Genomic DNA, 26,057 nt, shown 5'->3' with positions numbered 1-26,057 from the left:
GAGACAGTTGGTATGGTCTTCTCGCAGCTCTGATCAACTTTTCGAATACAAGTTGACCTTTAACTTCGGTTGCGAATTTCAAGTGCAAAATTTCGAGCTTTTTTGGTTGAGTTTAGGCGGTATAAAGGACTCAAAAGCTAGCTTGGACAATGTCTTTAAACAAAAAAGAGTCGCATTCGCGAGAAGAAGCTACAGGAATGTACGGGGCGACTGCTCGTAGTGAGAGCAGCAGCGCGAACGGTTTTCCCGATGCTGAAATTGCGCCTCCAACCAGCACGACGACACAACGGGAGTTTCGCGAAATCAGCAAAACAGCAGCTCCACTAGTTGTGACGTTTCTGTTGCAGATGTCATTGTCTTTTGTGAGCGTTATTTTTGTGGGCAGACTAAACGCGCTGGCTTTGGGCGGCGTTGCACTCGCCAACGTGGCGTTCACAGCGACGATGGCCATTTTCCAAGGTCTGGCAACCTGTCTGGATACATTGTGTCCACAGGCCTACGGCAGCAAACAGTATCAATTGGTAGGGTTGTATTTCCAGCGGTGTGTAGCGATTTCGGTGCTGTTTGCAGTGCCTATCGCACTGGTGTGGTGGTTCGCTGCCCCGATTCTGCAACTTCTCGTCGAAGACGCCAGGCTCGTGGCTATTGCAGCAGGTTATTTGCGAGTGATGGTAGCCAGCATCCCGGGCTTCGTGATCTTTGAGTGCGGGAAAAAGTATCTGCAAGCACAAAAGAACTTTACTACGGGTCAATACATCCTGTTCGTGTGTGCTCCGATAAACGTGCTTTTGAACTACCTTTTTGTTCTCCGGCTCGGCATGGGCTACATCGGTGCCCCGCTTGCCGTATCTTTGACATTCACCCTGATGGGTATGACGTTGTCGGGCTATATATGGTATTGTGCGCGCCAGGAAAGCAGCGTTAACTGCTGGAATCCGCTTTCAAATTGGAGACCCATTTTCTCGCAATGGAAAACAATGATCTCTCTGGCGATACCCGGTATCATCATGATAGAAGCTGAGTTTTTGGCTTTCGAGTCCCTTACCTTTTTGGCTGCACGATTTGGCACCAACGCTTTGGCAGCCCAATCGGTGGTTGCGTCTGTGCAAAGTTTGACGTTCCAAGTGCCATTCGGAACTGGAGTTGCAGCCTCTAATAGAATCGCACACTATGTTGGCGACAAACAGATTAGCAACTGCAGAATCGCTACCAGGGCCACGTTACTCCACATTGGTGGAATCCTAGCCATGGCCAACTTTCTGATTCTCGTTTTGGGCAGAAACATAGTTCCGTCGTTTTTCAGCAAAGATGAAGAAGTGACGCACTTGGCAGCGCAAATCCTGCCCATTATCGGCGTGAATCAATTCGCGGACGTATTCAACGTTTTGGCTGCAGGTGTTCTGCGTGCTCAAGGTCGCCAACGAATTGGCGGAGCTTTGAATGTTCTTGCGTATTACGCTGTGGGCATCCCGCTAGCCTTAACTTTGGGTTTTGGTACCGAAATGGGACTCAAAGGATTCTGGTTAGGTCTCGGCTGCGGGATAGTAGTGTTGGCCATTAGCGAGGTATACTGTGTGCATAAGTCTGATTGGACCAAAATTATACATGATTCTCATCTTTTGCATCAAGCTTCTGCGGCAAATCACTGAGTTGTTGAGACACCATGAGGTTGGTGGTAGTAACAATCTGGCGTTACGAATGGTCCCTCCGGTACTTGGACCAGAATTTGACAGTCTACTGCAATATAAACTTATTGGTGTGGTTAGACACCAATAAAGGCCCGAAAGAAAACTCTAAAGGACTGATTAACCTTTCACAGCGGATCAATTGCATCGTCTCAACTCCACTGCTCGGCGGTTTGGTAAACGAAAGGCCGAGCAAAATCGCAAATTTGACAGATACACCATTGTACGTTCCCGATGCCAATGGAACCAGCTGGAAAACAGGTTCGCCGAAACAATAGTATTGGGAAAATCCATAACTACGTTAACCTTGATTCTCGACCTGAGAATAGCCTGTCATCTTTAATCTGACGTTCCTCCGACGACATTTTACTCACAAGATGATGTCTTAATGCCCGAGTATATAAAGTAGATCAAGGTTATAACGGTGTCTTGTCGACCTTTAATCGCAAATACTCACAAGAAAAGCACATGAACCATACCTGATAATGCCAGAAAGCATTGAAATTACAGCTAAACCATACATCCACGACCACGGTGCAAGACTCAGCGAAGGAGTCACCTTTCTGCGGGACTCCAAGACCTTATTTTGGGTTGATATTTTCTTGGGTGAAATTCACTATGTGACTGAGATCAACGAACCCAAAGCGTCCCATAAAGTCATCAAGATCAATGCTGAAAACCATTTCGGGGATTATCCGTACTCTTCAGGTTTGCCGGAACGCGTGGGTGCCGTTTTCCCGATTGATTCGCCAACTGGAGTGAAAGAAGCGTTTTTTGCCGGAAAATACGGGATCGGGCATGTATCGCTTGAAACAGGCCAATGGAGCTACCGGGTGTTGTTCTCATCGAGCAAAAACGTCTCTGAGAAAAAATGGGACCGTCTAAGGTCGAATGACGGCAATGTTGCACCTAACGGCGATATTTACATCGGAGTGATGAACGATTTCCACATCGGCGTGGATACCAAAAAGGAGGCCGAGGGGTGCTTGTTTCGGGTAAATCTCAAGCAGAAAAGCATCGAGCTCGTGCTAGACCATTTACACATCCCAAACAGCATCAATTGGAACCAGAAAAATGACATTTTGTATTTGAACGATACTATGGCTTTCAAGACTTGGCAAATGCCATATGTGGATGGGAACCCGCAACCAGCTGAGAGAAAGTTATTTATTGATTTCGTGCCCGTTAACAAGGGTGTGGAACTTCCGCAGCCGGACGGCTCCGTCGTAGATGCTCGTGATGGCTATTCATATTGCTGCGTCTACAGCTCTAATAAACTACAGGTTTTTGACACCAAGGGTCAGCTACAACGCGAACTTGTGTTCCCACAAACTCCCAACATGACTTGCTGCTGCATCGGTCTTGGAGGAGACATTTTTGTCACCACAGCATCGCTGGACGTCGAACATGGCAAGAGTACTGGTCCCAGCGGATCGCTTTACCGCGTTCCAGCTGCGCACGTTACTGGAAAGGGTGATGTTCAATCCTCAAAGCGTAGTCCTGAGTTTTGATCTGTGAAAATGATTATGTGTGTCGTCTCTCTCGTTCGAAGAGCATCGATGGTCTCTGTCTTCAGGCATAGTATGTACGTCCTCGAAGAATAAGTAGTACAATGTGATATGACCCAAATTTCAACCCCAGACTATAAAAGACTGCGGGCCACACGCAGACAAGCTAAGTGTGCTAGCACTGACACATTTGAGGTATTGATAGCAGTGGCGATACCAGAATTGAAGTGTCTTTCGACTTCTACGACACATAATTTTCTTGCGGAAAAAGGACCAAAAAGACAAAACTCAAAATTCAAATCAGCACAACTCGAGCATTATTGTATCACCTACATACACACACGTAACTAAACTCGAGATTCCTGTGACAATGAACCTAGCACATCACCATCTTTTTACTGTCGTCGAATTTTATCACTATCGACGGTATCTCTCGGAGTATATAAAGCTCAAGAGAATTAGGGGAGGTTTCAAGAACTCTCTCCAGTTTACACCACTTTTACAGAAAACGACAGGATATCTATCCAATCATTGCTATAGATCTACATACAGCGTTAATTGCAAGCATCGTTTTCAGTAAGGGCAAAATGTTCGACAAATTGAAGCGGAAAGTTAAGGATCTCAAGAGCTCAAATGATGACGAGAATGTGCCCGAATTCAGTGGTCCAGGAGAAGTTTCGAAGCGTGAAATATATCGCAACAGGTACAATTTCGGAGTGAATTTCGGATCCCTGTTTGTTCAGGAAAGCTACATTTACCATTCTTTGTTTTCTGAAGGTGGAGGAAATGAATACGAAGCGGTTTCTGCACTTGTTGCGAAATCATCGTCTGATGAAGTGGCCAAAAAACTCCAAAAACACTATGCAAGTTATGTGACGGACCAGGACTGGGAATGGCTTCAGAAGGAGGCAGGTGTCACGGCCATTAGGTTACCCATCGGGTATTGGCACGTTGATAATGGTGCTTATATTGCGGATAAGATGAAATTCCATAAGCTCAAATCGATTTATCAAGCGGCCCAACCGTGGGATGCCGTTCATAAAATTGTGAAGAAAGCAGCAGAATACAATATTGGTATATTGGTCGATATCCATGGAGTTCCAGGTGGTGCTAACGGTGATGCACACTCAGGTGAAAGCAATAACGGACAAGCAAGTTTTTTCACTACTAGTGATTTCGTTTCTAGTGTCGTCGACGATATCGTGCCCTTCATTGCTAAGGACCTCTGTCAGCCAAATGAAAACGTCATTGGTTTGCAGGTGATCAACGAAGCGGCTTTCAGTGATTCCGCGAAACCTGAAAAGAAGTTCTACTCAAAAGTGATCAATGCGGTCCTAAGTGTCGATGATACGTTGCCCGTGGTTATTTCGGACGGCTGGTGGCCTCAACAATGGGCCGACTGGCTAGACGAAAACAATTTGGCCAACAGCGTCGTGATAGACTCGCATGTATACCGGTGTTTTTCTGATAGTGACAAGCAGAAAACCGCGGGTGAAATTGTAAATGATCTTCCGCAGTCTGTGAATCTCTCCAATGACAAAGCGGACTACATGGTGGGTGAGTTTTCGTGCGTTTTAGATGGCCAAACTTGGGACAAGACTAAGGAATCGCGCGAGGAATGGGTGCGCAAGCTAGGTCAGGCCCAGGTCGGTGTGTTCCAGGACAAAGCAAGCTGGGGTTGGTTTTTTTGGACATTTAAATTCCAAGAGGGAGACGGCGGCGAGTGGGGGTTCCAGCCTATGATCAACAGTGGAGCTTTGCCCAAACGTCCACGTGTGGATCCAAATATCGACGACAGCAAAGTTCAACAGATTGTCGATGATCACGTCAATTATTGGAAGGACAAAGGAGGCGACAAATTTGAACATTGGCGTTTTGAAGAAGGTCTCAAGACCGCCATTTCTGATATTCGTGCGTTCAATGAATTTGATCATTCCAGGGTGGGCAGAACGCATTTTTTCAAGTCATTGCGTAAGAGTCAGCACACATCGGACAAAGGTGACGGTGAATATGTGTGGGAATGGGAACAGGGCTACGACCAGGGACTAGCCGTCTTTAACAAGTATTTGTGATATGTATTATAACGAAGTTATGACGCAAGAATAGACAAGCATGCGAGAGCAGATAAAGAGTTCAACACTTCGAGTGGCTGAATATGACTACGAAAAGATGCGCTTGGATGTTCTAACATTCGATGAAACAAGACATTTGTAGCTTATCGCAAGTGGTGTGTCACCTAGGCTCCCCAAACCTCAAAACGAATTGAAATTGGCGCATATATAAAGAGACCGTGAGTAGCAGGAAAGGGAAACTAGTATGGCATACAGGAAAACTCTGATAGAGAACCTGGAGTGAACGATCTCTAACCGCTCGCAGTAAATGTTGACCCGTGATGTTGCAAACCAGGTATCACTTGTTTTACTTCCTACTTCACCAACAGTCCGGTCCTATAGTGTAGTGGTTATCACTTTCGGTTTTGATCCGGACAACCCCGGTTCGAATCCGGGTAGGACCTTTTTTTGGCAAAAACGTTTTTTAACCAGACGCGACAGATGACAACAGAAGACAATAGTGATCTTCACGATATGGTGTCGTGGAGGGAAAAAGTGATCTAACTACCATAGCACAAGAATCACCCATGGAAACACAGCCACGAGTCGGAGTACACTGAGTGATAGCAGTTTCGACTCATCGCAGGTCGTGATATTACGTGTGCCATCTTTCTGGACGATCACTCACCAATCTAGCGGTTTCCAATATTTTCTAGTATTATTTCAGAATAATATTCGAAATGTCACTCAACTGCTGGTTTCCTAAATCTGACGACTTTCAAATGCGTGTGTTCCTCCAGTCTACACGCCTACCGCTACATCATCCACCGTCCGCGAGTTCCTTTTTTTTTCTAATTCTTTCCAGCTCGAATGCTGCTGAGACGCCGTGTGAAATTTTTTTTTTAAGTATGGTGGTGAAAAATCGCATCATCTCATCGGACGCAACTTCAGTTCGTCGAAGTTTGTCATATGCCTTCATAAGATCAGTGAATTATACTCAAGATTAAAGCTTTTCAGCGCATTTCTAAACTCGCTCAGATCAGATCGATATCGAACTTCAAAGTGTTGAAAGATCCTCGCGCCAAAAAAATGTTCATCAAAAACGACCACGTCGGTGACAGAAGTCGTCTAGAAGACTGGAGAATCAAGGGCTACGATCCACTCACGCCTCCAGACTTACTGCAACACGAACTACCAGTTTCTGAAAAGGGCCATAAAATTATTGTGGAAACCAGAGAGCAAGTGTGCGATGTGTTGAACGGAAAAGACGACAGATTGGTTATTGTGATTGGACCATGTTCGATTCACGACCCAAAGGCTGCGTACGAATACTGTGATCGTCTTGCAGAGCTTTCTAAAAAATTGTCCAAGGACTTGTTGGTAATCATGAGAGCGTATTTGGAAAAACCTAGAACCACAGTGGGCTGGAAGGGTCTGATTAACGACCCAGATATTGACAACTCGTTCAAAATTAACAAAGGTCTTAGAATCTCCAGAGAATTGTTCACAAACTTGGTAGAAAAAATGCCAATTGCAGGTGAAATGTTGGACACCATTTCCCCACAATTTTTGAGCGACTGCTTCTCTTTGGGTGCTATTGGCGCCAGAACCACCGAATCCCAGCTTCACCGTGAGCTTGCATCGGGTCTTTCGTTCCCAATTGGTTTCAAAAACGGTACTGACGGTGGCTTGCAAGTATCTGTGGACGCCATGAGAGCTGCTGCCCACACACACTACTTTTTGAGCGTTACCAAACCAGGTGTCACTGCCATTGTCGGTACCGAAGGTAACAAAGACACTTTCATCATTCTTAGAGGCGGTAAGAAGGGCACCAACTTTGACGCCGAAAACGTGAAAACGACTCAACAAGAATTGATTAAGGCCAAGGTTGCCGACGAAGCTGGTGTGCAGAGGAGAATAATGATCGACTGCTCTCACGGTAACAGCAGTAAGGACTACAGAAACCAACCTAAGGTTGCCCAATCCATCTACGAACAGCTCACTGACGGTCAAAATGCCATTTGCGGTGTGATGATTGAGTCTAACCTCGTCGAAGGTAGACAAGATGTCCCAGAAGAAGGCGGTCGTGACAAATTGAAATACGGCTGTTCTATCACTGACGCATGTATCGGCTGGGAATCCACCGAAGAAGTCTTGACTTTGCTCGCCAAGGGTGTGCAAAACAGGAGAAAGGCTCTTGGTAAATGATTAATTTATAGTACTTGAGTTCCTGGTTCCTAAGACTTATTGTATTTAAACCTGTACCTATATTTGAACTGAGCTTTGTTTTTTTTTTACCTCAGCTTTGCATTTTGTTCGATACCGCTCGTTGTTTCAATATAGCAAGAGAAGGTGGTGTGTTGTAATTAGCGAGATTGTAAATCGTTGCGAAATCTAGCCTTTGAGCGCTGGACGATCGTGCTCCTGTAGTTTGCGTTTTAATTCTTGATTCTCCTTCTTCAAAAGTTCCATTTCGATGTAAATTTCTTTAGATCTTCCATATCCAAGCATTTTCGCCATGTCCTGGTTCTCTTTGGTCAGATTTTCCAATCTCACTACCATTTTATGAGCAAGAGCTTCTTCGTCATACCGTCCTAGTTTCGTGACAGAGTTTGTGGTGTTGAGAGAAGCGGCAGTGACGAGACTTTCAAGCCTCAATGTGGTGTCTTTCAGCTCTTTATCTTTAGCTGCAAGAGTCTGTGACAGCTTATGAAATATCGCTTCCAAAGTGGTGGGCATTTGAAGGACGCCGCCGTCTGTTTGGCGAGCAGATGGTGCGCGGTTGTGGTTTTTCTGCTTCAATGAAAGACCCTGATTGAAAACTTGCTTCAAGCTCTGAATCTCAGACTCTAAGGATTCGATCTGAGTTTCTTTGACCTGTAACTCCAATTGCAAAGACTCGTAAGTTTCCTGGTTTTCGGCAGACCCGTAAGTCGTGTTGTAATCTGAGTTCTTCACGCTTAGAGAAGTATCCATGATGCTGTTGGTAGTGAGGGTGCCAGACGTGTTTTCGCGACCCAATTTCGTGTCGCGTTGGTCCATATTCCAGTACATGTTTCCCCTGCTACCATCCGATCCCTGAGTCAAAGGATTCATTATTCTGGAGCTCATGAAGTTACCAGGTTGAGTGTTAGCTCCGCTGTTATAGCCACTCGCATTGTGCCCACCTATAACCTGTTGTTCAGCCTCCGGGTTTCCAAAGTAACTGGATTGGTTGAAGGTTAGCTTCGCAAGGGATGCATCCAGACCACGAGATGTATCAAAGCTCTGCATTTGTGTCCAATCTGGATTTATCTGCTATCAATTGGCGTAAAATGTTAGTCAAATGGGTTTTAAAGTTCATGTGGTGTTGAATTGTGCGACATACGTAGCCGGAGTACCGATTTTGCTGGGTAGATTGCTGGTTTTCCATGATCAGAGGCGGCGAGTAGTTTGAAGGAGATAAAGTACGCCTGATGAAGCTCTTCAATGATGATGGAAGTTGTAGATGGGATTCTCGAAATGTCAGATCGATATGGTTTCAGACTAAATGACACACCCGTCAACAGTGATGCATCAATGGAAAGCTCCAGTATCGACATGAACAGTGAAGACGGGACGTCTAGCACCTGTTGAAAAAGAAGATGTACCCATTCTTTTTCAATTCTAGGATATTAGCCGGATCGTCAGCAACCACAATTTTTTCGTCATTGTAAAGGACCCATTTTGTCTCATTTTCCACTTGTTTTTTGATAAATGCAACGTAGTGGCCTGACTGAACAGAAGAGCCCTTGTGACAAATGACAGCTTTCAAACGATAGTTTGCGAGTGTTGCATTTTCAAAACCGTATTCTTTGTTTTCGCATTCCACCGGTGTCTGTTCGGTAGTTCGACCATCGTCATCTAGATTGTTGAAAACCCATTCCACACTGGCAGTGATGTCGCCCTTATTGAGTATCAGTGCTTTGCGACACAGTTGTGGATCAAGACCCATCGTGATCATGTCCTCGAGGTGGTGGTGCGAATTGAACTCCTCTGGCTTACTTGAAGTTGCTGGCATTACGAAAGGTTCGTTGATATTGGGGTCCTCAACGTGAGCGAACAACCAGTTCATTGCATCTTCCATGCCATTGTTATTGGTGTGAAATAAGCCCTTGATTGCTGCATTTTCAGTGAACCCCATTTCTAAAAGATCAGCAACACATTGAGCATTTGGTGTAAATACCCTCGCCTCATCGCTATCTGGAAATAGCGTTTCAGTTTCGCTGTTGAATCCTTGCGATTTGAACTTGCCCAGATGTAAAGTGGATGCATCAGTAGCGTCGATCCCTGGCATAAGAACCTCTTGTGATGTCTTCGTAGGCATCCAGTTGACCAATTTGATTCGAGTAGGACTCACAACTAACGTGTCTGGGAACGATTGAAAACCAGATGATTTGATTGCAGTAACCATTGCATCACACTTTGGACACTTGAAACTAATTTCTTCTTCTGCAAAGTAGCTCCCGATCTGTTCGATTAATTCCTGTGGTTCAGAGACGTCGGCGAGTGGGACTTGCAGGTACTCAGACGATTGTGTGGTATATTTCACGGAGTGACACTGTGAGCATTCCAGTCTATCTTGAACGTTAAACTTGAACAAATCATTGGGATTCGTCGGCGTACTATTGAAGGCTTTCTGGTCCAAAAGATCTGTGAAATATGAGAAAAATTCTAAAGCATCCTGTTGTCTTCCAGAGCTGAACTCTTCGTGCGTTCCGCCAATGCAATTTTTGAATGTGGAGGGTTTGACGCCATTGGAGTATTTGGCGGGTTCTAATGACATAGCGTTTCGCAGCTTCACAAGCTGACATTTGAGATTGCTAGAGACGTAAACTGCACTGGGAGGGAAATCGCCCAACTCTGCCAGAGACCATGCAGCGACACCGCCATTCACGAGGGCTTGTAGAACTGAGTTCATATAGCAAGAATTTCCAAGGTTCAGTAGCCCGCAGCCGTATTCTGCTGAGCTTTGTAGGTGCCTTAAATTATGACCTTCAGAATCAACCATTTGGAAGTCCCAATTCATGTTCTGCTCGAGTTGCAACTCTATCAGGGTCTTCTCCTGTGCGATTTTACCACTGATATCGATATTCCAATGGGCCAGAGCCTGAACCCACAAGTTTGCATCATCAAAATGAACTTCATCATCGCAAGCGTAGCAATAGACATCGGCGGAGGATTGACTCAAAGACCCAAGTTTGACCGCCAGGGGATGACCCGGACTATCATCAAAATGTGCCAGAGCATGTGAATGACCCTCAATGCCCACTTGTTGACGACCACAACCAATGTGGCCGCAGTGCAGACACAGCCATAAATTACTATCCAAACCGCATTCTCCACACGATTTTTGTACATCCTGCGGCTCTCCATTTGCCACTACAAAATTTTTGACGTGTTCGCACGGTTTAACCTCCAGTTCCCAAGAACTAGCCATCTGTTGGAAGTTATTGGATCTAGCGTTCAAGATCTGGCCAACTTTGGTGGCCACCTGAGCAGCCTTTTGGGGGTCTAATCCCTTCAATTCCAAGTCTGTGATACTAGCACTATCCTTCAATAACGTCCAGGATGTATCATACAGCTCATCTTCAGACTTTTCGCTTACTTCCAATTTCAACCTCTTCTCAGTGGGCTCTTCCACTGCTACCACTGGTTTTTTGACTTTGCTGAGTTTCATGTAAAGATCGTGACGGTCGTTTAATTCGCTCTTCGTAACCGTTTGATGGAATTCAAGATGCTCAGAGCAGAAGCTCTGAAAGCATCTCAGGCAGATGTTAAGTGAATGCGATGACTTGATGTCATCATTATACATCGTCTCAAAACAGTAACCGCAGTCATCTTTATGGATGACCGATGGGATTTCTAGATTTATGAACTCGTCGATCTCCGTCATTGCTAAAGTTTCAAATAGCAGAGCAAAGCAGTAGTAAACGGAGTGCTCAAACCCAAGTTGAAGGTAGTATTGTCATCTTCTAATCGATCTAGTTAAGTAATAGCTTGTTAGCCCTATCACGTTTGACGATATGTCATGTTCGGTATATTAAGCCAGAAGACGCTACCAAAACATTCACTATATATACAGGAGGGGTCTAGAAACCTTGTTGGATGAGTTCAAGTTCTTCAATGCTATTACAATGCTTTGTCTTTCCAGTGTAGTTCGCCAGCATCGCCCTCTGTGCACTTTCTGCGACAGATTTGATTGCACAGATATTGAATTCCGGACTTCCCTCTGGACGATTGGTTGTACTGAGAGAAAAATTTGATCACTTCGTGGCGGGACACGGCCAGAGATCTGCCTGAGTTATCATTGCCTGTGATGTAGTCCTTGAGCTGCTGTTCTGTGGGTAGCATGAACTTGGAATGAAATGGGTACTTCTTCCACGTGACCGCATCGGTGACGTTGCTGAGCAGTGACACAGAGTTTGAGGCACGAGGGGATACTAGACGCGAGAGTTCGTCTACGGTCAAGGAAGATTTGGTCCACGCATATGGAGTCTTGTTCTTATCGACCAGCTTGTGTTTCGTGCCTGCAGAAAACTCAGAAACCACGTCTTCACACATGTTGGATGCAGTAATTAGGTCTTGCTTGAGAGAAGACTCGATATCGGAGTTCTTGTTGCGGCGGAACTGTTCCAAGGCTACCTGCAACGAGACGCCGCTCTTAGTGTCCAATTTCTCCAATGTGACGCGAGCAAACTCTTTTTCTTCAGGAGCGGCCGATGTAGAGTTTATCACCTTTTCTAAGGCGTTTATGATAGCCTTGACATTACCTGTAGTCTCTGAATCAAAGCAAGACTCCACAACGTTCAGTTGGGCATTGGAATATTTGAATTGGTAATCCTCCGGTATCGCAACGGAAAATTCCTCCAGAGCCTTTCCAGTAATATCCCACATATCTTCGGAGTCGTTGTGTACCGGCAGTTCACCCAGCCTCGCCTGTAGATCCTCTAAATTGGCGCTAGGGATGTAGTGTGAAGCAAAGCCTGCCATGTAAACGTCGATGTCAGACAAAAGATCGCCTGTCAAACACAAATACAGGGCCAGTTGACCCTTTGTACCACCAACAGTAGAGAGCTGTGGCAACGAGAAGGTAGTTCCCACATCTGGGAAAAACCCAATGTCCGTTTCTGGCATGCACCACTTTGTATTCTCAGTGGCTATACGGAAAGGGACGTGCGTGGCGAGGCCGACACCACCGCCAATTGTGATTCCATCCATCAAAACAACAACAGGACGATTATAGGTCGCTAGAAGTAGATTCAAAGAGTACTCTTGCTGGAAAAATTCCAGTGACTTATCCTTTTTTCCTGCGATATTCTGCAGCGCAACAGTGGCTACGTCTCCTCCTGCGCAAAAGGCTCTGGGAGAGTTAGACGAATTGATCAAAACTAAATTGTTCACATTGCTCTTACTGTATTCCACAAGTGTGGGGATCATTTGGGAGCACATTTCTGTGGATAGAGCGTTGAGTTTTTCGGCTCTCGTCAAAGTGACTACCCGGGAAACGCCCTTGGTACCGAACTTCACTTGTTCAGACATAAATCGTTTGATCAGCTGGCGCTTGAGTGGTATTCTAAGCATGGGATTGAGCTGGCCTGGAGCGCACTTGGGAGGTGTTTTGTGGAGTCATCTGTAGAGATGGCTTCTTGACATCAGTAGCAGCACTCTGATACGCTTAAAATTTGAATAAATTGGTGACAGTCTGGGAAAAAGTGATATGTATTGTGAAAGTGGTAAGGTATGGAACGTTGGAGGTACTGATGGGGGTCAGAAGTGACTTATTTGGCCATGAATTCATGTACTTTTGCTCAAGGTTACTCACCGAGAAACCGTTGTTGCGAATACTACGTATTTTTTGATGTGCTTTTCGTTTCTAGAGGTTGAAATATACAAACGGTTAACAGAGGACTCTCTGGCAATACTGGCGAAGAGGTCATCAATTTGACAAGGCACGCAGGTGTGGTTTGGGTTATGGTTTGCGTTTAGAGGCATGTTGTTGAGTAAGATGACCGGAGAAACTGTGGTTAATCTCAAAGACAAGGAATACGACATAAACAAAAAAAAACAAACGGGAATACTCGAGTGTAAATCTTGCTGTACTTTCGTTCTTCTTCTAAGCGCATAGCTACACACATATTCCAACGCAATTGACTGCTGTTACATACAGATCTTTACATCTAACCTTAAAAATTGTAGCACGTGATCTCATATATATCTATGACAGCAGTAGGAGAAAGTGATATGAGGTCACAACTGCTACAGTCAGCTTCTGATGAACACAATTTTGAGCTCCTTTGACACACTATGCACGTCCAGATCAATTGAAAAGCATTCAAATTTCCATACCGATTATCTGCGTTCGAAAAAATCTAACCAGCAAGCTAAATCGAATTCCAAACTCTTCGAAATTCTTCAAAACTCAGCCAAAACCCAGCCAGAAATGCACCAGAAAAGCTGGTGAATTCTTCCCAGCTCACAGGTCTAAAAAGTCTATTAAATAAATCCCAAATACCCTGGCTTCTTGTGGCGGACGAATTTCGTTTCTCGTACAGCTTGAGCGTATGATTCTCATGATGGCTTATATGCTGACGTTAGCTGAAAAAAAATAGATATCGGAATTTAGATCAAGATTCAACCTGCTCGAGAGACTACAAAAGACCAACATAAAACGAATTCTTCTGACAGTCTCAGAAACGCTCACTTTGTAAAAACATAAAAGTCTCAAAGCTGGAATTAAGGGCTATTTTTGGACATTTTTTTGGTAAAGTTTGGTGCTCTAGGTAATTTGGTTTTGCTTTAAAATTTGATGATCAAAGATGCCAGTTTCTCATAAGGGCCTATCGATCGGTAGCGATACGTTGGACGCTCCAGCAGCATCAGAAGAGCTAGAAACCCTTCACAACTTCTATTGGGTGTCTCACAAGGAACCGCACGCGGTTCGGAGACATGCGATTCTCAAATCACACCCGGAAGTGAAAAAGCTTATGGGACCTGAGCCTCGCACCAAATACATTGTAACTGGCGTTGTGCTACTACAATGCGCCATGGCCTTCAGCCTGCGCAATACGAGTGCTCTATCGTGGAAATTCTGGCTCTGTGCGTACGTGGTGGGTGCGACGGCCACCCAAAACCTATTTTTGGCTATCCACGAGCTTTCTCATAACTTGGCTTTCCGGAAGCCATGGCATAACAAACTGTTGTCTGTGTTCACGAACACACCGATCGGCATTCCATATGCCGCTTCTTTTGCCCCGTACCACCAGCTGCATCACAAGTTTCTCGGGGACGAGGTTTATGACACCGATATACCGACCAAATTCGAGGCGGTCGTTTTGTCAAGCGTGTTAGGAAAAGCCTTCTTTGCAACATTCCAGATCTTTTTTTATGCCTTCAGACCCATGTTTGTGACTTCGATCCCGTTGTCTCCGCTTCATTTGATAAACGTTGCTTACCAGCTGGCATTCGATTACTTCTGGATAACAAATTTTGGCATCAATTCTTTTCTATACTTCCTCATCTCCGCTTTCTTGGCCGGATCTCTGCATCCATGCTCTGGCCACTTCATCGCCGAGCATTACCTTCTGAACATGGAGGAGGCTCTTGTAGGAGGTAAACTTGCATACAAAAATACCCCAGCAGAGACCGAAACTATACATTCGACCCAGGAGTCTGAGGTAACTCGTCAAGACGTTAAATTTCACAAAGACTATGCCCTTGAGACCTATTCCTACTACGGAATTTTGAATTTTTTTACATGGAACGTCGGGTTGCACAATGAACACCACGATTTCCCATTCGTTCCATGGTCTCGGCTGTGGGAACTAAATCGTCTTTGTCCCGAGTACTACCAGGATTTGCCAAAACACGATTCTTGGTGCATGGTGCTTTGGAATTTCATCTTCACCCAAGACGTTACCTTGTACAACAGAGTCAAACGAGTCAACCAACATCTGACCAAGGCCGAGTAAAGTTGAGACTCTCTACAAAAGAGCGAAACAGGAATAGAGCACTGCTTTCAAACTCACAAAACGTGCCAGTAAAGCGAGGAGAAGAAACCCAAAACTAAAAATAAAAATGGACACTTACGATATCTAAATCCCGTTTTATTCTATGTCAATCATACCTGCATCTGGCTTTCTTATGTCTATCTGTCTAAAAGAATACCCTATACTATCACCGTTCCTAAACGCTTGTTTGTTTGTTTTTACCTTGCTGTGAGAGAGCGACACTCACAGAAAAATGTATTTGACCAGCCCAAATAGCCCCAGCGTGAACATCGCTAGGAAAAACGAGTGCAGACCGAATGCATCGCCAGAAGTCATCAAGTAATATGGCAAATGTATGTAATACATCCAATATAGATTCTCTCCGAAATTTGACAGTTTCTCCCAAAGAGACCCCGTACTTAGCTCTTCGTCGGTGGGCCGGTACACAAAGGTTCCATGACTAAGTTTCTGAGCCTTAATGAAATCTTGGGAGCTCATCTGGAGGGTTCAATGCTTGTTTCACTCAGGTGTGGTAAATATTCTTAAAGGTTAAGCCACTTATGCGCCTATTAGTATCTCGAGTAAATCCGAGATTTAGTATAAAGTGATGACGATGGTATATATGCTAAAGTTGAAGTTAAGAATGGTCTAAGGTCATCATCAATCAGCTTTTGAACTTGCCAAAAAACGACTTGCGTTTGCTTGCAGTGTTCTCGGTGGTGGAGTTCATTTCCCGTTTGGCACGGTCCAAATCGAGCGACTTTCTCGCATGAGCAAAAGACCTTTTTGAGTCGCTGTTGTTACTACCAGCACCACCATTGCTTCTTCGAGGCTGGCTGGTCACAGTCTTAGTTTTCTGTAGTTTTGCATCCATGGGAGGAGAGGAGAAGTCCATTTCTTGAAATTTTAGGTCCAAAGAACGCCGTCCAGAAGTGGTCTGTGACAACTTATCGCCGGACGCAGAGGTCTTGAGCGGGGTCTTACGACGTAACTGTACGGGGAAACTTTCGGTCGATGCAAGACTCTGCTCCGAGACGTTGGTGCTGTCCTTCGCCCCGTCCTTTGGTGGGGTCGAAAGATCAACGCTGTCGAAGGTCAAGTCCAGCTTTTGAAACTCTTTTCTTTCTGCTTGTGAAAAGTCAAGCAGAAGCTCCTCCTTGTCCGGGACGCGGGACTGTTGAGGATTGGAGATGGGCAGTTGTTGTCTTTGTGTTGGTAAGGAAGCCTCTGGTTTGTCGCCCTTCGTGTGGTATGCGTAGTGCGACGGAACTGGATTCTCTAGTGTGTTATTCGGCACAGGTGTTGAAGATCCGCCATAATAAGGATTATAAGATCCCATGACATTGCCTTGCTGCTCAGGTTTGTAACCCGCATTCGGCTGATGAGGTTCAGGCTGACTGCGGGCCACCGGATTAGGAACACTAGACTGCTCAAAATATCGCGAGTCGACATCAGTCTTTGAATTTTCTGCATTGAAAACAGGATTCACATTAGACTCGACATCATAATCATCTTGCTGAATGTACGGAAAGGGATTCTTAGACTTGTGCTGCTTTGTTGACAGAGAGGATCGTGCCGTTGCGTCGCGCGTGATTTTCGAGGTACCAGCTTGTGGCGGTAGATCCTGCGTCTGCTGTGTATATTCATCCAAAGGTTTTGCCAAGTCAATCTTACTAGACGAACGCGAACTGGCACCGACGCTGGCCGTCGTGTTCGAATTATTTGTAGCACTATCCCGTTTCCCGCCTTCAGGTAGATAAGTATCCAGATCGTCTACGGAAGGGAACTGCTGCTGCACAAGACCTATATCTTCTTCGCCAACCGACTTGTTTTGGTTTGACGGAGCTAGAGACTCTTGTACATTGCTCTTTTTCGATGATTCCGAAGCCTCTGAGAAGGCACTGCTTTTGCGTCCCATGTTCACAGGCTGCTTGGGGGCAATTTCGAAGCAATTGATAAAGAGGTCATTGAAGGTGTCAGTACGTTCCTTGTTTTCGTACGACACATACATTTGATATTGTATTTTTTGTAACTTGGCTTGGTACTGCGCATATTTGTCAAAACGATAAGGTCCTTGCTGGTTTCTATCTTCTATTGGGTTTTGAACCTTCAAAATGGAGCACATGATGTCCATGACTTGGTAAATGTTTGGTCTCAAATTGGGGTTTTCGGCTAGCATAATGATGATCAAGTTTATCAGTTTGGATGAGTAGTTGTTGACAGGAAACTCGTATTTGGAATGCAAAATGGCGAACTGCCCCGTAAGCTCGAAAGGCGTGGTGTAGAAGAGCAATTTGTACAAGAAAATGCCCAGCGCCCAAATGTCTGATTTTTCGTCCACGGGAAGACACCTGTACAGATCGATCATTTCCGGCGACCGATACTGTGGCGTGGTATGAATGTATATGTTATTGGTCAGAATTGCAATCTCCTGATGCGTATTGGCAACGGGTAGACAAGTGGAAGTGGAACCAAAATCACACAGTTTGAAGTTGTTTTCTGCGTCCACCAAAACGTTTTCAATTTTGATGTCGCGATGTATGAGCGGGACCGGTAAGTGGTGCATTTGAGCAAGAGCACGGCTCACATCAAACATGATTTTGACAATCTCAGGTTCCGAAAGTTTCGTGGCCAGCCGCTGGTTCATATAGTCCAGGAGCGAGTTGTTCGGGCACAATTCCATCAACAGCATCACTTCGAACCCTACGCCGCCGTCCCGCGACCGCGATGCATGTGAGTCGTAGTATTGCACCACGTTGGGCCTGCCAGACAATTGCTTCATAACACTCACTTCGTTACGCATTTCGTTTAAGCCGTTTTCGTCTGTGACCAAGACTCGCTTCAAACACGCCCGTTCGCCCACGGCAAGCGTAATTGCCGGCTGTTTTTCCAGCTCATTTGCATATTCCACAAACTGCACAACGTATATCTGTGCAAAACCACCCTCAGCTAGGTATCCGATGATTTCTACTCGGTGATTTCCAACAATTACTTGCGCACCTGTTTGCAGCTGTTCCAACACAGGTACGGTCGCACTCCGGCTGGTACTGGTACCGTTGGGTAGCTCCTGAGAAGACGGTTCCGACTTCGACATTCTGGTGAGCCTACCTAGCGGTCAAAGTTTAGTACACGCTAGTAAAGTTGTTCATGGAAAGGGGTTTTAATTGTTCACATTGATTGATGAATCCATTCTAGTAGTGTGGTAATGATTTGAAAAAGTGGTCCGTGAAGTGTGATTTGAACAGTTGCTCGACGACAGCGACAGTGAAGAAAATAATGAGAACACCGATGATCACAACCTAAGAGATCGACCCCCGACGTCGCTTTGTTTGACACCATACCGTTTTAATTTTTTTGGTTTAGGTCGAGGCCTTTGGTTAATGCTTTTTCCGCTGTTTTGGAATCGGCTTTTTAAGTGTCCAGAACGTCTCTTAGAAGAGTCTTCATCTCTGAGTACGCATACGGTACGTAAAGAGTTTCAGCACCGGATCTGTTTTTGGTCAGAGCGGCCATTCTGTGCTCGATGAACTCTCCCAACATGGATCGGAGAGATACTTCGTTGGATGCAATAAATTCGGCTGCACACATATGGTAAAATTGCTTAAACTCGATGCCAAAAACATGGGTGCCCTTCTTGTTGGCAGAAACCTTAGCCTGCGAGTTCTCCTCCATTGCACTCAGCTGAGTTTCAATCAACAGCTTGTACATTCGCTTCGAATTCGTTGTTAGAGATTCCAAAACGTAGCGCGCGCCCTCAGCACCTGTGCTGGCCTGACTTTTACCTAGCTTCAACACATCGCCAAATGATGACTCCACAGCGTAGCTCTCATAATTGGTAATGTCGTGGAACACAAAATTGAAGTTCTGAGCGCGAACATGGTCCCATAAAAGCGGAGCGTAGATATGATCCGTGGATGCGACGAGTGCTATTTGGCGAACACGAGCAAGCGAGCTTAGCATACTCTGGAACGGATCTTTCCGAACCATAGGTCCGTCAAGATTGTGCACCAGCACGATGAGCTTTATAACAGGCGGTGAGTTGCGATATATTTCGATCATCTTGTTGATCTGCAATTCGACATGATTGCTCCAATACTTGGTTTCTGACTTCGATAGCTCCTCCTTCAGCATGATCTCGGAGATCGAATGGAACACATCTCGATAGTTACAAGTTGGGTTATAGCCATTAATTACAACGCAAGGCACCCCATCAACTTCGGCGTCATCATCATCTTCATCAGAATTGTCTTTGATGCCAGCTTCATCTGTTGCGAGGGGCTCAGAATTCAATTGTTCTGACACCGTGAGTCGTGGTGACAGATACTCAATTGCGAATTCTTCGAGAAACTTGCGCTTAGAGCCGATTCCGTAGAACAGCAGTGAGAAGCCTTGATCGAGCTCAAACCAATATTGTGGAAACATAGCGCGTTGAATGTGTTGTAAGGAGCGCTTGCTATTGCGATGCACCCAAGAGTTGAGTGTGTTAGATAAAAGCGAGAATTCTTCCCTGGTTATCTGTGGTGCCATTGCCATAGAATTGGTGGATTTCTTGTTTGCCCGAATTGGCTTTTTTTGATCGATGTAGCCCTCAAAGCCGTCAAAAAAATAAGTGAGGTGCTTCTCCTGAGGAGGCCGATATTCGCCTTCGTAGGGCAACGGTGTAGGTGTGAAGTTTCGATTTAGAGTAATCTTGAAAGGTGATTTATTCAGTAAAGGCTTAGATGGAGATTTGGCCGGCGATGAGAAAACCAGTGGCTTCATGGGCGACGAGTTGGCCGTCACGAAGCCCGAATGTGGATTTGGTTCGCTTTTCAGCTTACTAGGTGACTGCAGGCCGGATTCCGCATTTATTTCACTGTGTTTAGCAGGCGATTTGCTCGGGACCCGTTTACGTCGTTTCAAGGTTGCTGGCGCTTCCGAAGTTTCTGAACCATTAGAGCTGTCTGCTAAAGAGCTTTCACTATTGCTGTCATGATGATCATAATCTTGTTCCTGAGATGGTTCATGAAGAGCGAGAGTCTGATCTGTTTTTTCAGCAGCTGAGTTTTCAGCCTCCAAAATCTGCAGAAGATCTTTGCGACCCTCAATTTTCACCTTGACCTTCTCAGCTGCTTTCCTTCTCGCTGGAGAGGTAGGTCCAGCCCGACCGCTACGATTCATTCGGCGGTTCATGATTCGCAAAAAACTTGGCGAGAGCTGCGAGTTTCCGCCCGTTTTTTCCCTAGAGTTCATCAAATCTTCATGCCAGGTTATATCGTCATTTTCAGGCATTTGGGAGTACGAGCTAAGAGCACAATTGATGCCTTTGAGCTATAGTTTTGTTCGATCCAAAGTATGTTCATGAATTAGGTCTAATATAATAAATATAGTTGGTTATATCAGTGTTGTGAAAACAAGCAGCGACAGCGACAGCGAAGGGCAGAAAAATAAACATTCTTGAATTATATCGTTGCGGCATTGATTCAAGCTGCTAAAAATTGATGGAATTGCCCAGTGTTTTTTAACAATTTTGTGGAGGCTTACAATGACCCTTGATCTCCATCTTCCAGAGAACTAAAATTATTTTGAACGGTGAGCGTAACGAATAGGAATAGAGGTTCAGGAAGTTCAATGGATTTCTCTCGAACAATGGGTGAGTTCAAAATCGAGACGCATTTTTCGCACTTCGCAACTCAATAACGCCAGCTTCATATCGTGCCAGCTTTATTGACAATTTCCCTGTGAATGAAAAGCTGTCCACAATTGAAGATTGAAGAGCTCTCCATAATTGAAGATTTTTTTTAATTTATAAGAAGAAGTCATGGTTTGTATGTACCTTTTTTTGATGTATCTGGAGTACCACGATCAGTTGTCAGTCTTTTGCTTATACAGGAATCTCATTCTGTCCGTATAGCATTTCTGAAGCACTGTCATCCGGAAATAAAGTCCGTGAAAAAGCGTGGAAGAGCTGCAGGCTAAAACCTGAGAAGCCTAGGAAACTCGCATGAATGGTGAATGTTGGAATCAGTTGTTCTTAAGGATCTTGCGAAGAACTTCTCCCATGAATCTCCTCTGGAGAACATATCATTACTAAATGTAAAGCGACGGATTCAAAAACGATAAAAAAATGGATGATCAGTCTCTATAATCTAGAAAACTCCCGTAGACTACTCATAAACATGGAAAGTCAACCTTCGAGCCATTTGGATGTTTCGATCTCAACAGTACGATATTCATCTTCCACGTGACCACACGATAAATGTCGAAAAATTGTCTATGATGAGCCAAGCTCATCGCATCGAATCATCTTTGCCAAAAAGCCACTTCAAAGCGTCTTTTGAAGGCCACCGATGCTCTCGTTTTGCCCACATTGTCACAATATGCTTCTAGTTTCACAACCAGACGGCGGGGTTTACACCTTACAATGCGGTGCGTGTCCTTATACTTTCCCAATTGAAGGTGTTGAGGTATATGATCGGAAAACGCTGCCGAGAAAAGAAGTCGACGACGTGCTAGGTGGTGGCTGGGATAATGTAGATCAGACTGGGGTCCAGTGTCCGAACTACGACAATTGCGGTGGAGAAAGAGCCTACTTTTTCCAATTGCAGATCAGATCGGCAGACGAGCCGATGACTACTTTCTACAAATGTGTGAATTGTGGTAATCGTTGGAGAGAAAATTGAACAGGAAGGAAAGCAGGGAAACCTTTCACATATACCTCTGTTCTTTTTGACCGAATAGCCAGGACACCTTTCCCACATAACCCTGCTTATTAAGATCAAACGCGGTCAATTATTTTGGAAATTTGGGACAGCTCATACGCACTTGGTTCTTATCATCTGCTGCTGCGCACTGTGATGTTTTCCTGAGCACAAGGACTTGAGTGAGAAAAATTAGGATCATTGAAACGTTGGCCCTCTCGTGTGAGAAAAGCCACAAGTTTCACTCAGTAGAGGCTAAAAATCTATCAACTGTATCACGTTAGAATCATAAAACATCATATCTTTTATAAATATAAAGCCTTATATTACAGCTCATTTTATCGTCACTATATCATCTTTTAAACCCATTCAACAGGTGTCTTGAGTACTTGCAAAAGTTTGTCTTCACGAGAGTCTGGCTCTGGATGGTGGTCGTAAAACCAGCAAGCGGTTACTGGAAGACTCATTAAAATAGATTCGGTACGGGATCCAGGTGTTCTTAATCCAAATTGAGTACCTCTATCAAGCACCAAGTTAAATTCCACGTAACGGCCACGACGAATCAACTGCCATTGTTTCTCTTCCTCTGTAAAAGGCATATCTTTCCTGCGTTCCACAATCGGTAAATATGCGGGGAGAAATGCATCAAAACAATCTTCAACAAGAGCCAAAATTTCCTGTGGATCGCGGTCGTCCATGTCATCAAAGAAGATACCTCCAATACCACGAGTTTCGTCACGGTGTCTGATGTAAAAGTACTCGTCACACCATTTCTTGTAGCGTGGGTACAGCGTGGTATCATGCTTGTCTAGGGCCTTCTTATGCTCCGAATGGAATAGACGCGCGTCTTCCTCGTACAAATATGACGGCGTGAGATCTGCTCCACCACCAAACCACCACGTCTGCGGGGTCCCGTCTGGATTCCAAGTTTCGAAATAACGGTAGTTTAAGTGTGTGGTTGGTGCGTGAGGGTTTGAAGGATGAATAACCATGCTGAGACCGCAGGCGAAAAATTTGACGCCATCTGCACTGGGAAGCCCTGTTTGGGCGTCCACAGGCAGTTCCAGATTCTTGTGGTCGTGTTTCATGGCAGAGATCGCTTGCGGGGACAATTGTCCGTAAACTACAGAGACGTTGACACCGCCTTTTTCAAACGTGGTTCCGTTCTGCAGCACCATGGAGGTTCCTCCACCACCGTCGTTGCCACGGGTCCAGGAGTCTGGTCTGAACTTCACAGTATCGAGTGTCTCAAGACCTTTAGTGATTTCAGCTTGTTTGCGGCGGACAAGCTCTTCCATCTGTTCTCTGATGAGCATCCGTGTAGGGTCTTGTGGAGCCGGCATAGTGGCAGAACTTGAGTTTTTTGAGTCGTTGGGACCAGCTGGTAGAGACATTGAATATTTAATATACTTGAATTGGGTTTTGGGCTTACCTTTTATACGTCAGAGTCTTGAACGAACACACCTTTCTCGTATGGTAATGGTTTGGTTTAGCTCATCACTACAGTTCAATTTAATTTACCCGATTATGTAATCCGATTATACGACTCACGTGATGTGGGTTATTATACACCGTTGTAGTTTTTAAACGAGACACTTTAACGTCGTATGATGACTTGTGGATAGACCACAGGAAGCAGTTTGTATGAGTAATATGAACTTCAATTGATGAAAGGTATGACCAGGGGTGGCGCGGTTTTTCGTTTAGACAATTGTGGGTCTAACAATGGCCTTTGCAGTGATATAAACGGTACGCATCATTATACACGAGTACAAACCTTAAGAAAGTAGATGTTACGATTTGTCATGGTTTCTTGGACGTTCGAGACACAGTATGCAAGAAATGCCAGACAATGGATAGATACTTTTGATCGTTTATCGTTTTCTTTTTTTATATGTTTTTCTTGTCTTCAGTTTTCCACGGTACAAGATGTAACTGGAATTTTCTGTCGATGTTCCTTTGCAATTAGGAAAGAGCATTACCCAAAAGTCATAAACTTCTTCGCAACATGGAACGGGACCAAACTTATAAATGCTAGAAGATGAGGAGTTCTTGGTATTTTTAAAAGTCCAGCGTCACACGCGTTTAAAGTGATACTTCAGAACCCGAAACGATCCGTAGCGTTTATAGCGACGACCCGCTTGGGATCCGGTTTGTTTATCTTGATGATCCGTTCCAAACCCGTTTTGCATAACCACCCACAGCATAAACTCGAAGTACAGACTCACCCACTGTTAAAATCAATAGTTTCTATAGCATATTATTACTCACTATTTCTGGTATCTGTTGTGTAAGGCATATATTACGTAGACTATCTGTTTCTGTGATCGTCTCACACTCTGCACTTTACAGCGTCGCACAAAGGCACACTATCAAAGTGCACCTTTTAAGCAACACTAAACTTGTAACATTTCAAAGACGGGCTCAAAAAGGCCAGCCTATTTTTTGCTTGCCCTCTTTCAAAACGTTTAGAATTAAAGCGAACAACTGTTCGCCTGGTAGCTTTGACTCCTTTTCCACCACTTGCTTACTCACAACACCGACAATTTGAGGGTTCACATATTGAGAGTAGAGCTCTAAGTCAGTTAAAATGTCTTCAAGCAGGTTTCCCTTCGAGTCCTGCAACGAAATGAGCTGTAGGTAGGATTCGAATCCGCTCACGAGGTCCTGGGATTTCTTAGCACTTTGGTATTGGTCCCAGAGTTCGGTGATGTATTCGCTTGGATCCCGCAGAACGTATTCGATAATCTTTTCGGTCTTGGATAGCGAAAATCCTGGGAAATCGATTGTTAAGTTGGCAGTGATAATAACGGTAACAGAGTGGGGGTTGGTTTCGTTTCTTCCCACCGGGTAGTAAGGCGAATGTGGTCGTCCACCATGGTGTGAGGATTCGTACGGGGCGGCCTCACACAATTGAGTTCCAAGGACCAAAAAAAATACTAGTGCCACAAGGCGACGTAGAGCAGAGGATGAAGACATGATTCAAAATATCGTCTGTGATATGAGAAATTTGAAAACTCAGTTCAATGTGTACTAGAAAAATTGTTTGTTCAGCAGCACAGCACAACCGCCTCGCTTTTATACGATTCTTTTTCTGCAGAGAGGGTCAAGATATGGCTATTGTGTTTCGCTGCGTCTCGGGACCCTAGACCAGCTAGTGCTGATCTGCATTCCTTTCCTCTCGTAAGTTGTCGCCCTTTTTCTGTTCCCATCTTCTGAATGATCCACAACCGGTTTCCGGCATCTGGGCCCTGGTGAAATGCCAATGCTTGATGATCTAGTCGTACTCTTACCACATTGAGACCTATTTCCGAACCAAATCGTATCGCCAATGCCATTTGTTAGTAAACTGTTCTCGGTCGCCAGTGGTGACCGCTTGCAGAGATGCTCGAGGCATGCATGTGCATGAATTTCTAATCACCGAAATAATTTGCAAGATGCGTTATGGGAGCAGCCGTTAAACAAGCTAAATGTTGAGAAACAGAACACAGAGGGGGGTCGCCAAGAATTTGCAACGTATGCGTTGCCCTCGAGATATTCTAGAACGGGAAGTGTGGTGAATGAAACTTAACCCCTCTCAGTTGAAGTGGTGGTGGATTTCAAGGTAAAAGCAACACTTGCGGGAAACCTTTTTTTGAAGTCAGGGAGGTATTCCAGTTGCAGATTGAGCGAGTCACCTCAGAGGTCGCATGGTTTGCATGTTTGTTTCTTGCTCGATGGTCGCAGTCGATGAAGTGACTGTGTAGTACAAAGTGATCAACGAGATAACGACAAAAACCCAGGTAGATCAGTAAGTTATCTGGGTAGAACTATCGTTGTGGCTCTTCAAAAACGTTAGAGATTGTTGTCGATGTAAAATTCCAGGCAACATTTAGTGAACCAAACATGGGGATGAAAAAAAGCCGCATGTAGCGATTGCGCAATTTGACATATGTCTAGTATACGTCATCGGTAAACAGAGCGTAGTGTAGTGCAAATCAAAGTCCATTCAGTGATGTAAACGGCAAGGGTGCTATAAGGATACCAAAAAAGGCTATTTTTTGTTTTGCGATGATGCGAGGTAAGTGCAATGCGATGCACTGTACCGCAACGCACGACACTCGATACCGTAAAACGAAGTCAAAAG

The 26,057-nt window shown here is 44.8% G+C and overlaps 14 protein-coding genes and 1 non-coding gene across 15 annotated transcripts; 7 read left to right on the top strand and 8 right to left on the bottom strand.

Annotated features, from left to right (window-relative positions):
* Window positions 1-149: 149 nt before the first annotated feature.
* LALA0_S02e08680g (LALA0S02e08680g1_1) lies at window positions 150-1,649 on the top strand (the record flags this gene model as incomplete). Its single annotated transcript, XM_022773949.1, has 1 exon — window positions 150-1,649. One exon carries the CDS (start codon window positions 150-152, stop codon window positions 1,647-1,649), a length of 1,500 nt encoding a protein of 499 aa, XP_022627423.1.
* Window positions 1,650-2,170: 521 nt separating this feature from the next.
* On the top strand, window positions 2,171-3,196 carry LALA0_S02e08658g (LALA0S02e08658g1_1; the record flags this gene model as incomplete). The annotated part of the gene is made up of 1 exon (XM_022773948.1): window positions 2,171-3,196. One exon carries the CDS (start codon window positions 2,171-2,173, stop codon window positions 3,194-3,196), a length of 1,026 nt encoding a protein of 341 aa, XP_022627422.1.
* Window positions 3,197-3,780: 584 nt separating this feature from the next.
* On the top strand, window positions 3,781-5,265 carry MRX18 (LALA0S02e08636g1_1; the record flags this gene model as incomplete). The annotated part of the gene is made up of 1 exon (XM_022773947.1): window positions 3,781-5,265. One exon carries the CDS (start codon window positions 3,781-3,783, stop codon window positions 5,263-5,265), a length of 1,485 nt encoding a protein of 494 aa, XP_022627421.1.
* Window positions 5,266-5,636: 371 nt separating this feature from the next.
* LALA0_S02e08614r lies at window positions 5,637-5,708 on the top strand. Its single transcript has one exon. It is a non-coding gene; the product is annotated as a tRNA-Gln (tRNA).
* Window positions 5,709-6,333: 625 nt separating this feature from the next.
* On the top strand, window positions 6,334-7,452 carry ARO3 (LALA0S02e08592g1_1; the record flags this gene model as incomplete). Its single annotated transcript, XM_022773946.1, has 1 exon — window positions 6,334-7,452. One exon carries the CDS (start codon window positions 6,334-6,336, stop codon window positions 7,450-7,452), a length of 1,119 nt encoding a protein of 372 aa, XP_022627420.1.
* Window positions 7,453-7,638: 186 nt separating this feature from the next.
* Window positions 7,639-8,656, bottom strand: MUM2 (LALA0S02e08570g1_1; the record flags this gene model as incomplete). Its single annotated transcript, XM_022773945.1, has 2 exons — window positions 7,639-8,541; window positions 8,612-8,656. 2 exons carry the CDS (start codon window positions 8,654-8,656, stop codon window positions 7,639-7,641), a joined length of 948 nt encoding a protein of 315 aa, XP_022627419.1.
* A 189-nt stretch (window positions 8,657-8,845) lies between these two features.
* On the bottom strand, window positions 8,846-11,158 carry UBP14 (LALA0S02e08548g1_1; the record flags this gene model as incomplete). Its single annotated transcript, XM_022773942.1, has 1 exon — window positions 8,846-11,158. The coding sequence occupies one exon, from the start codon at window positions 11,156-11,158 to the stop codon at window positions 8,846-8,848; it is 2,313 nt and encodes a 770-aa protein (XP_022627418.1).
* Window positions 11,159-11,394: 236 nt separating this feature from the next.
* On the bottom strand, window positions 11,395-12,846 carry EHD3 (LALA0S02e08526g1_1; the record flags this gene model as incomplete). Its single annotated transcript, XM_022773941.1, has 1 exon — window positions 11,395-12,846. One exon carries the CDS (start codon window positions 12,844-12,846, stop codon window positions 11,395-11,397), a length of 1,452 nt encoding a protein of 483 aa, XP_022627417.1.
* Window positions 12,847-14,081: 1,235 nt separating this feature from the next.
* On the top strand, window positions 14,082-15,233 carry LALA0_S02e08504g (LALA0S02e08504g1_1; the record flags this gene model as incomplete). The annotated part of the gene is made up of 1 exon (XM_022773940.1): window positions 14,082-15,233. The coding sequence occupies one exon, from the start codon at window positions 14,082-14,084 to the stop codon at window positions 15,231-15,233; it is 1,152 nt and encodes a 383-aa protein (XP_022627416.1).
* Window positions 15,234-15,494: 261 nt separating this feature from the next.
* TSC3 (LALA0S02e08482g1_1) lies at window positions 15,495-15,749 on the bottom strand (the record flags this gene model as incomplete). The annotated part of the gene is made up of 1 exon (XM_022773939.1): window positions 15,495-15,749. One exon carries the CDS (start codon window positions 15,747-15,749, stop codon window positions 15,495-15,497), a length of 255 nt encoding a protein of 84 aa, XP_022627415.1.
* A 166-nt stretch (window positions 15,750-15,915) lies between these two features.
* AKL1 (LALA0S02e08460g1_1) lies at window positions 15,916-18,345 on the bottom strand (the record flags this gene model as incomplete). The annotated part of the gene is made up of 1 exon (XM_022773938.1): window positions 15,916-18,345. One exon carries the CDS (start codon window positions 18,343-18,345, stop codon window positions 15,916-15,918), a length of 2,430 nt encoding a protein of 809 aa, XP_022627414.1.
* A 317-nt stretch (window positions 18,346-18,662) lies between these two features.
* ORC2 (LALA0S02e08438g1_1) lies at window positions 18,663-20,522 on the bottom strand (the record flags this gene model as incomplete). The annotated part of the gene is made up of 1 exon (XM_022773937.1): window positions 18,663-20,522. The coding sequence occupies one exon, from the start codon at window positions 20,520-20,522 to the stop codon at window positions 18,663-18,665; it is 1,860 nt and encodes a 619-aa protein (XP_022627413.1).
* A 1,058-nt stretch (window positions 20,523-21,580) lies between these two features.
* RPC11 (LALA0S02e08416g1_1) lies at window positions 21,581-21,913 on the top strand (the record flags this gene model as incomplete). Its single annotated transcript, XM_022773936.1, has 1 exon — window positions 21,581-21,913. The coding sequence occupies one exon, from the start codon at window positions 21,581-21,583 to the stop codon at window positions 21,911-21,913; it is 333 nt and encodes a 110-aa protein (XP_022627412.1).
* A 377-nt stretch (window positions 21,914-22,290) lies between these two features.
* On the bottom strand, window positions 22,291-23,274 carry HEM13 (LALA0S02e08394g1_1; the record flags this gene model as incomplete). Its single annotated transcript, XM_022773935.1, has 1 exon — window positions 22,291-23,274. The coding sequence occupies one exon, from the start codon at window positions 23,272-23,274 to the stop codon at window positions 22,291-22,293; it is 984 nt and encodes a 327-aa protein (XP_022627411.1).
* A 1,081-nt stretch (window positions 23,275-24,355) lies between these two features.
* LALA0_S02e08372g (LALA0S02e08372g1_1) lies at window positions 24,356-24,910 on the bottom strand (the record flags this gene model as incomplete). Its single annotated transcript, XM_022773934.1, has 1 exon — window positions 24,356-24,910. One exon carries the CDS (start codon window positions 24,908-24,910, stop codon window positions 24,356-24,358), a length of 555 nt encoding a protein of 184 aa, XP_022627410.1.
* Window positions 24,911-26,057: the final 1,147 nt, after the last annotated feature.

This window comes from Lachancea lanzarotensis, scaffold LALA0S02 (genome assembly GCF_000938715.1).
Source record: "Lachancea lanzarotensis genome assembly LALA0, scaffold LALA0S02, whole genome shotgun sequence".
Taxonomy (NCBI): domain Eukaryota; kingdom Fungi; phylum Ascomycota; class Saccharomycetes; order Saccharomycetales; family Saccharomycetaceae; genus Lachancea; species Lachancea lanzarotensis.
Note: the sequence above shows the minus strand (reverse complement) of the source record. Positions and strands in the feature narration are given on the sequence as shown.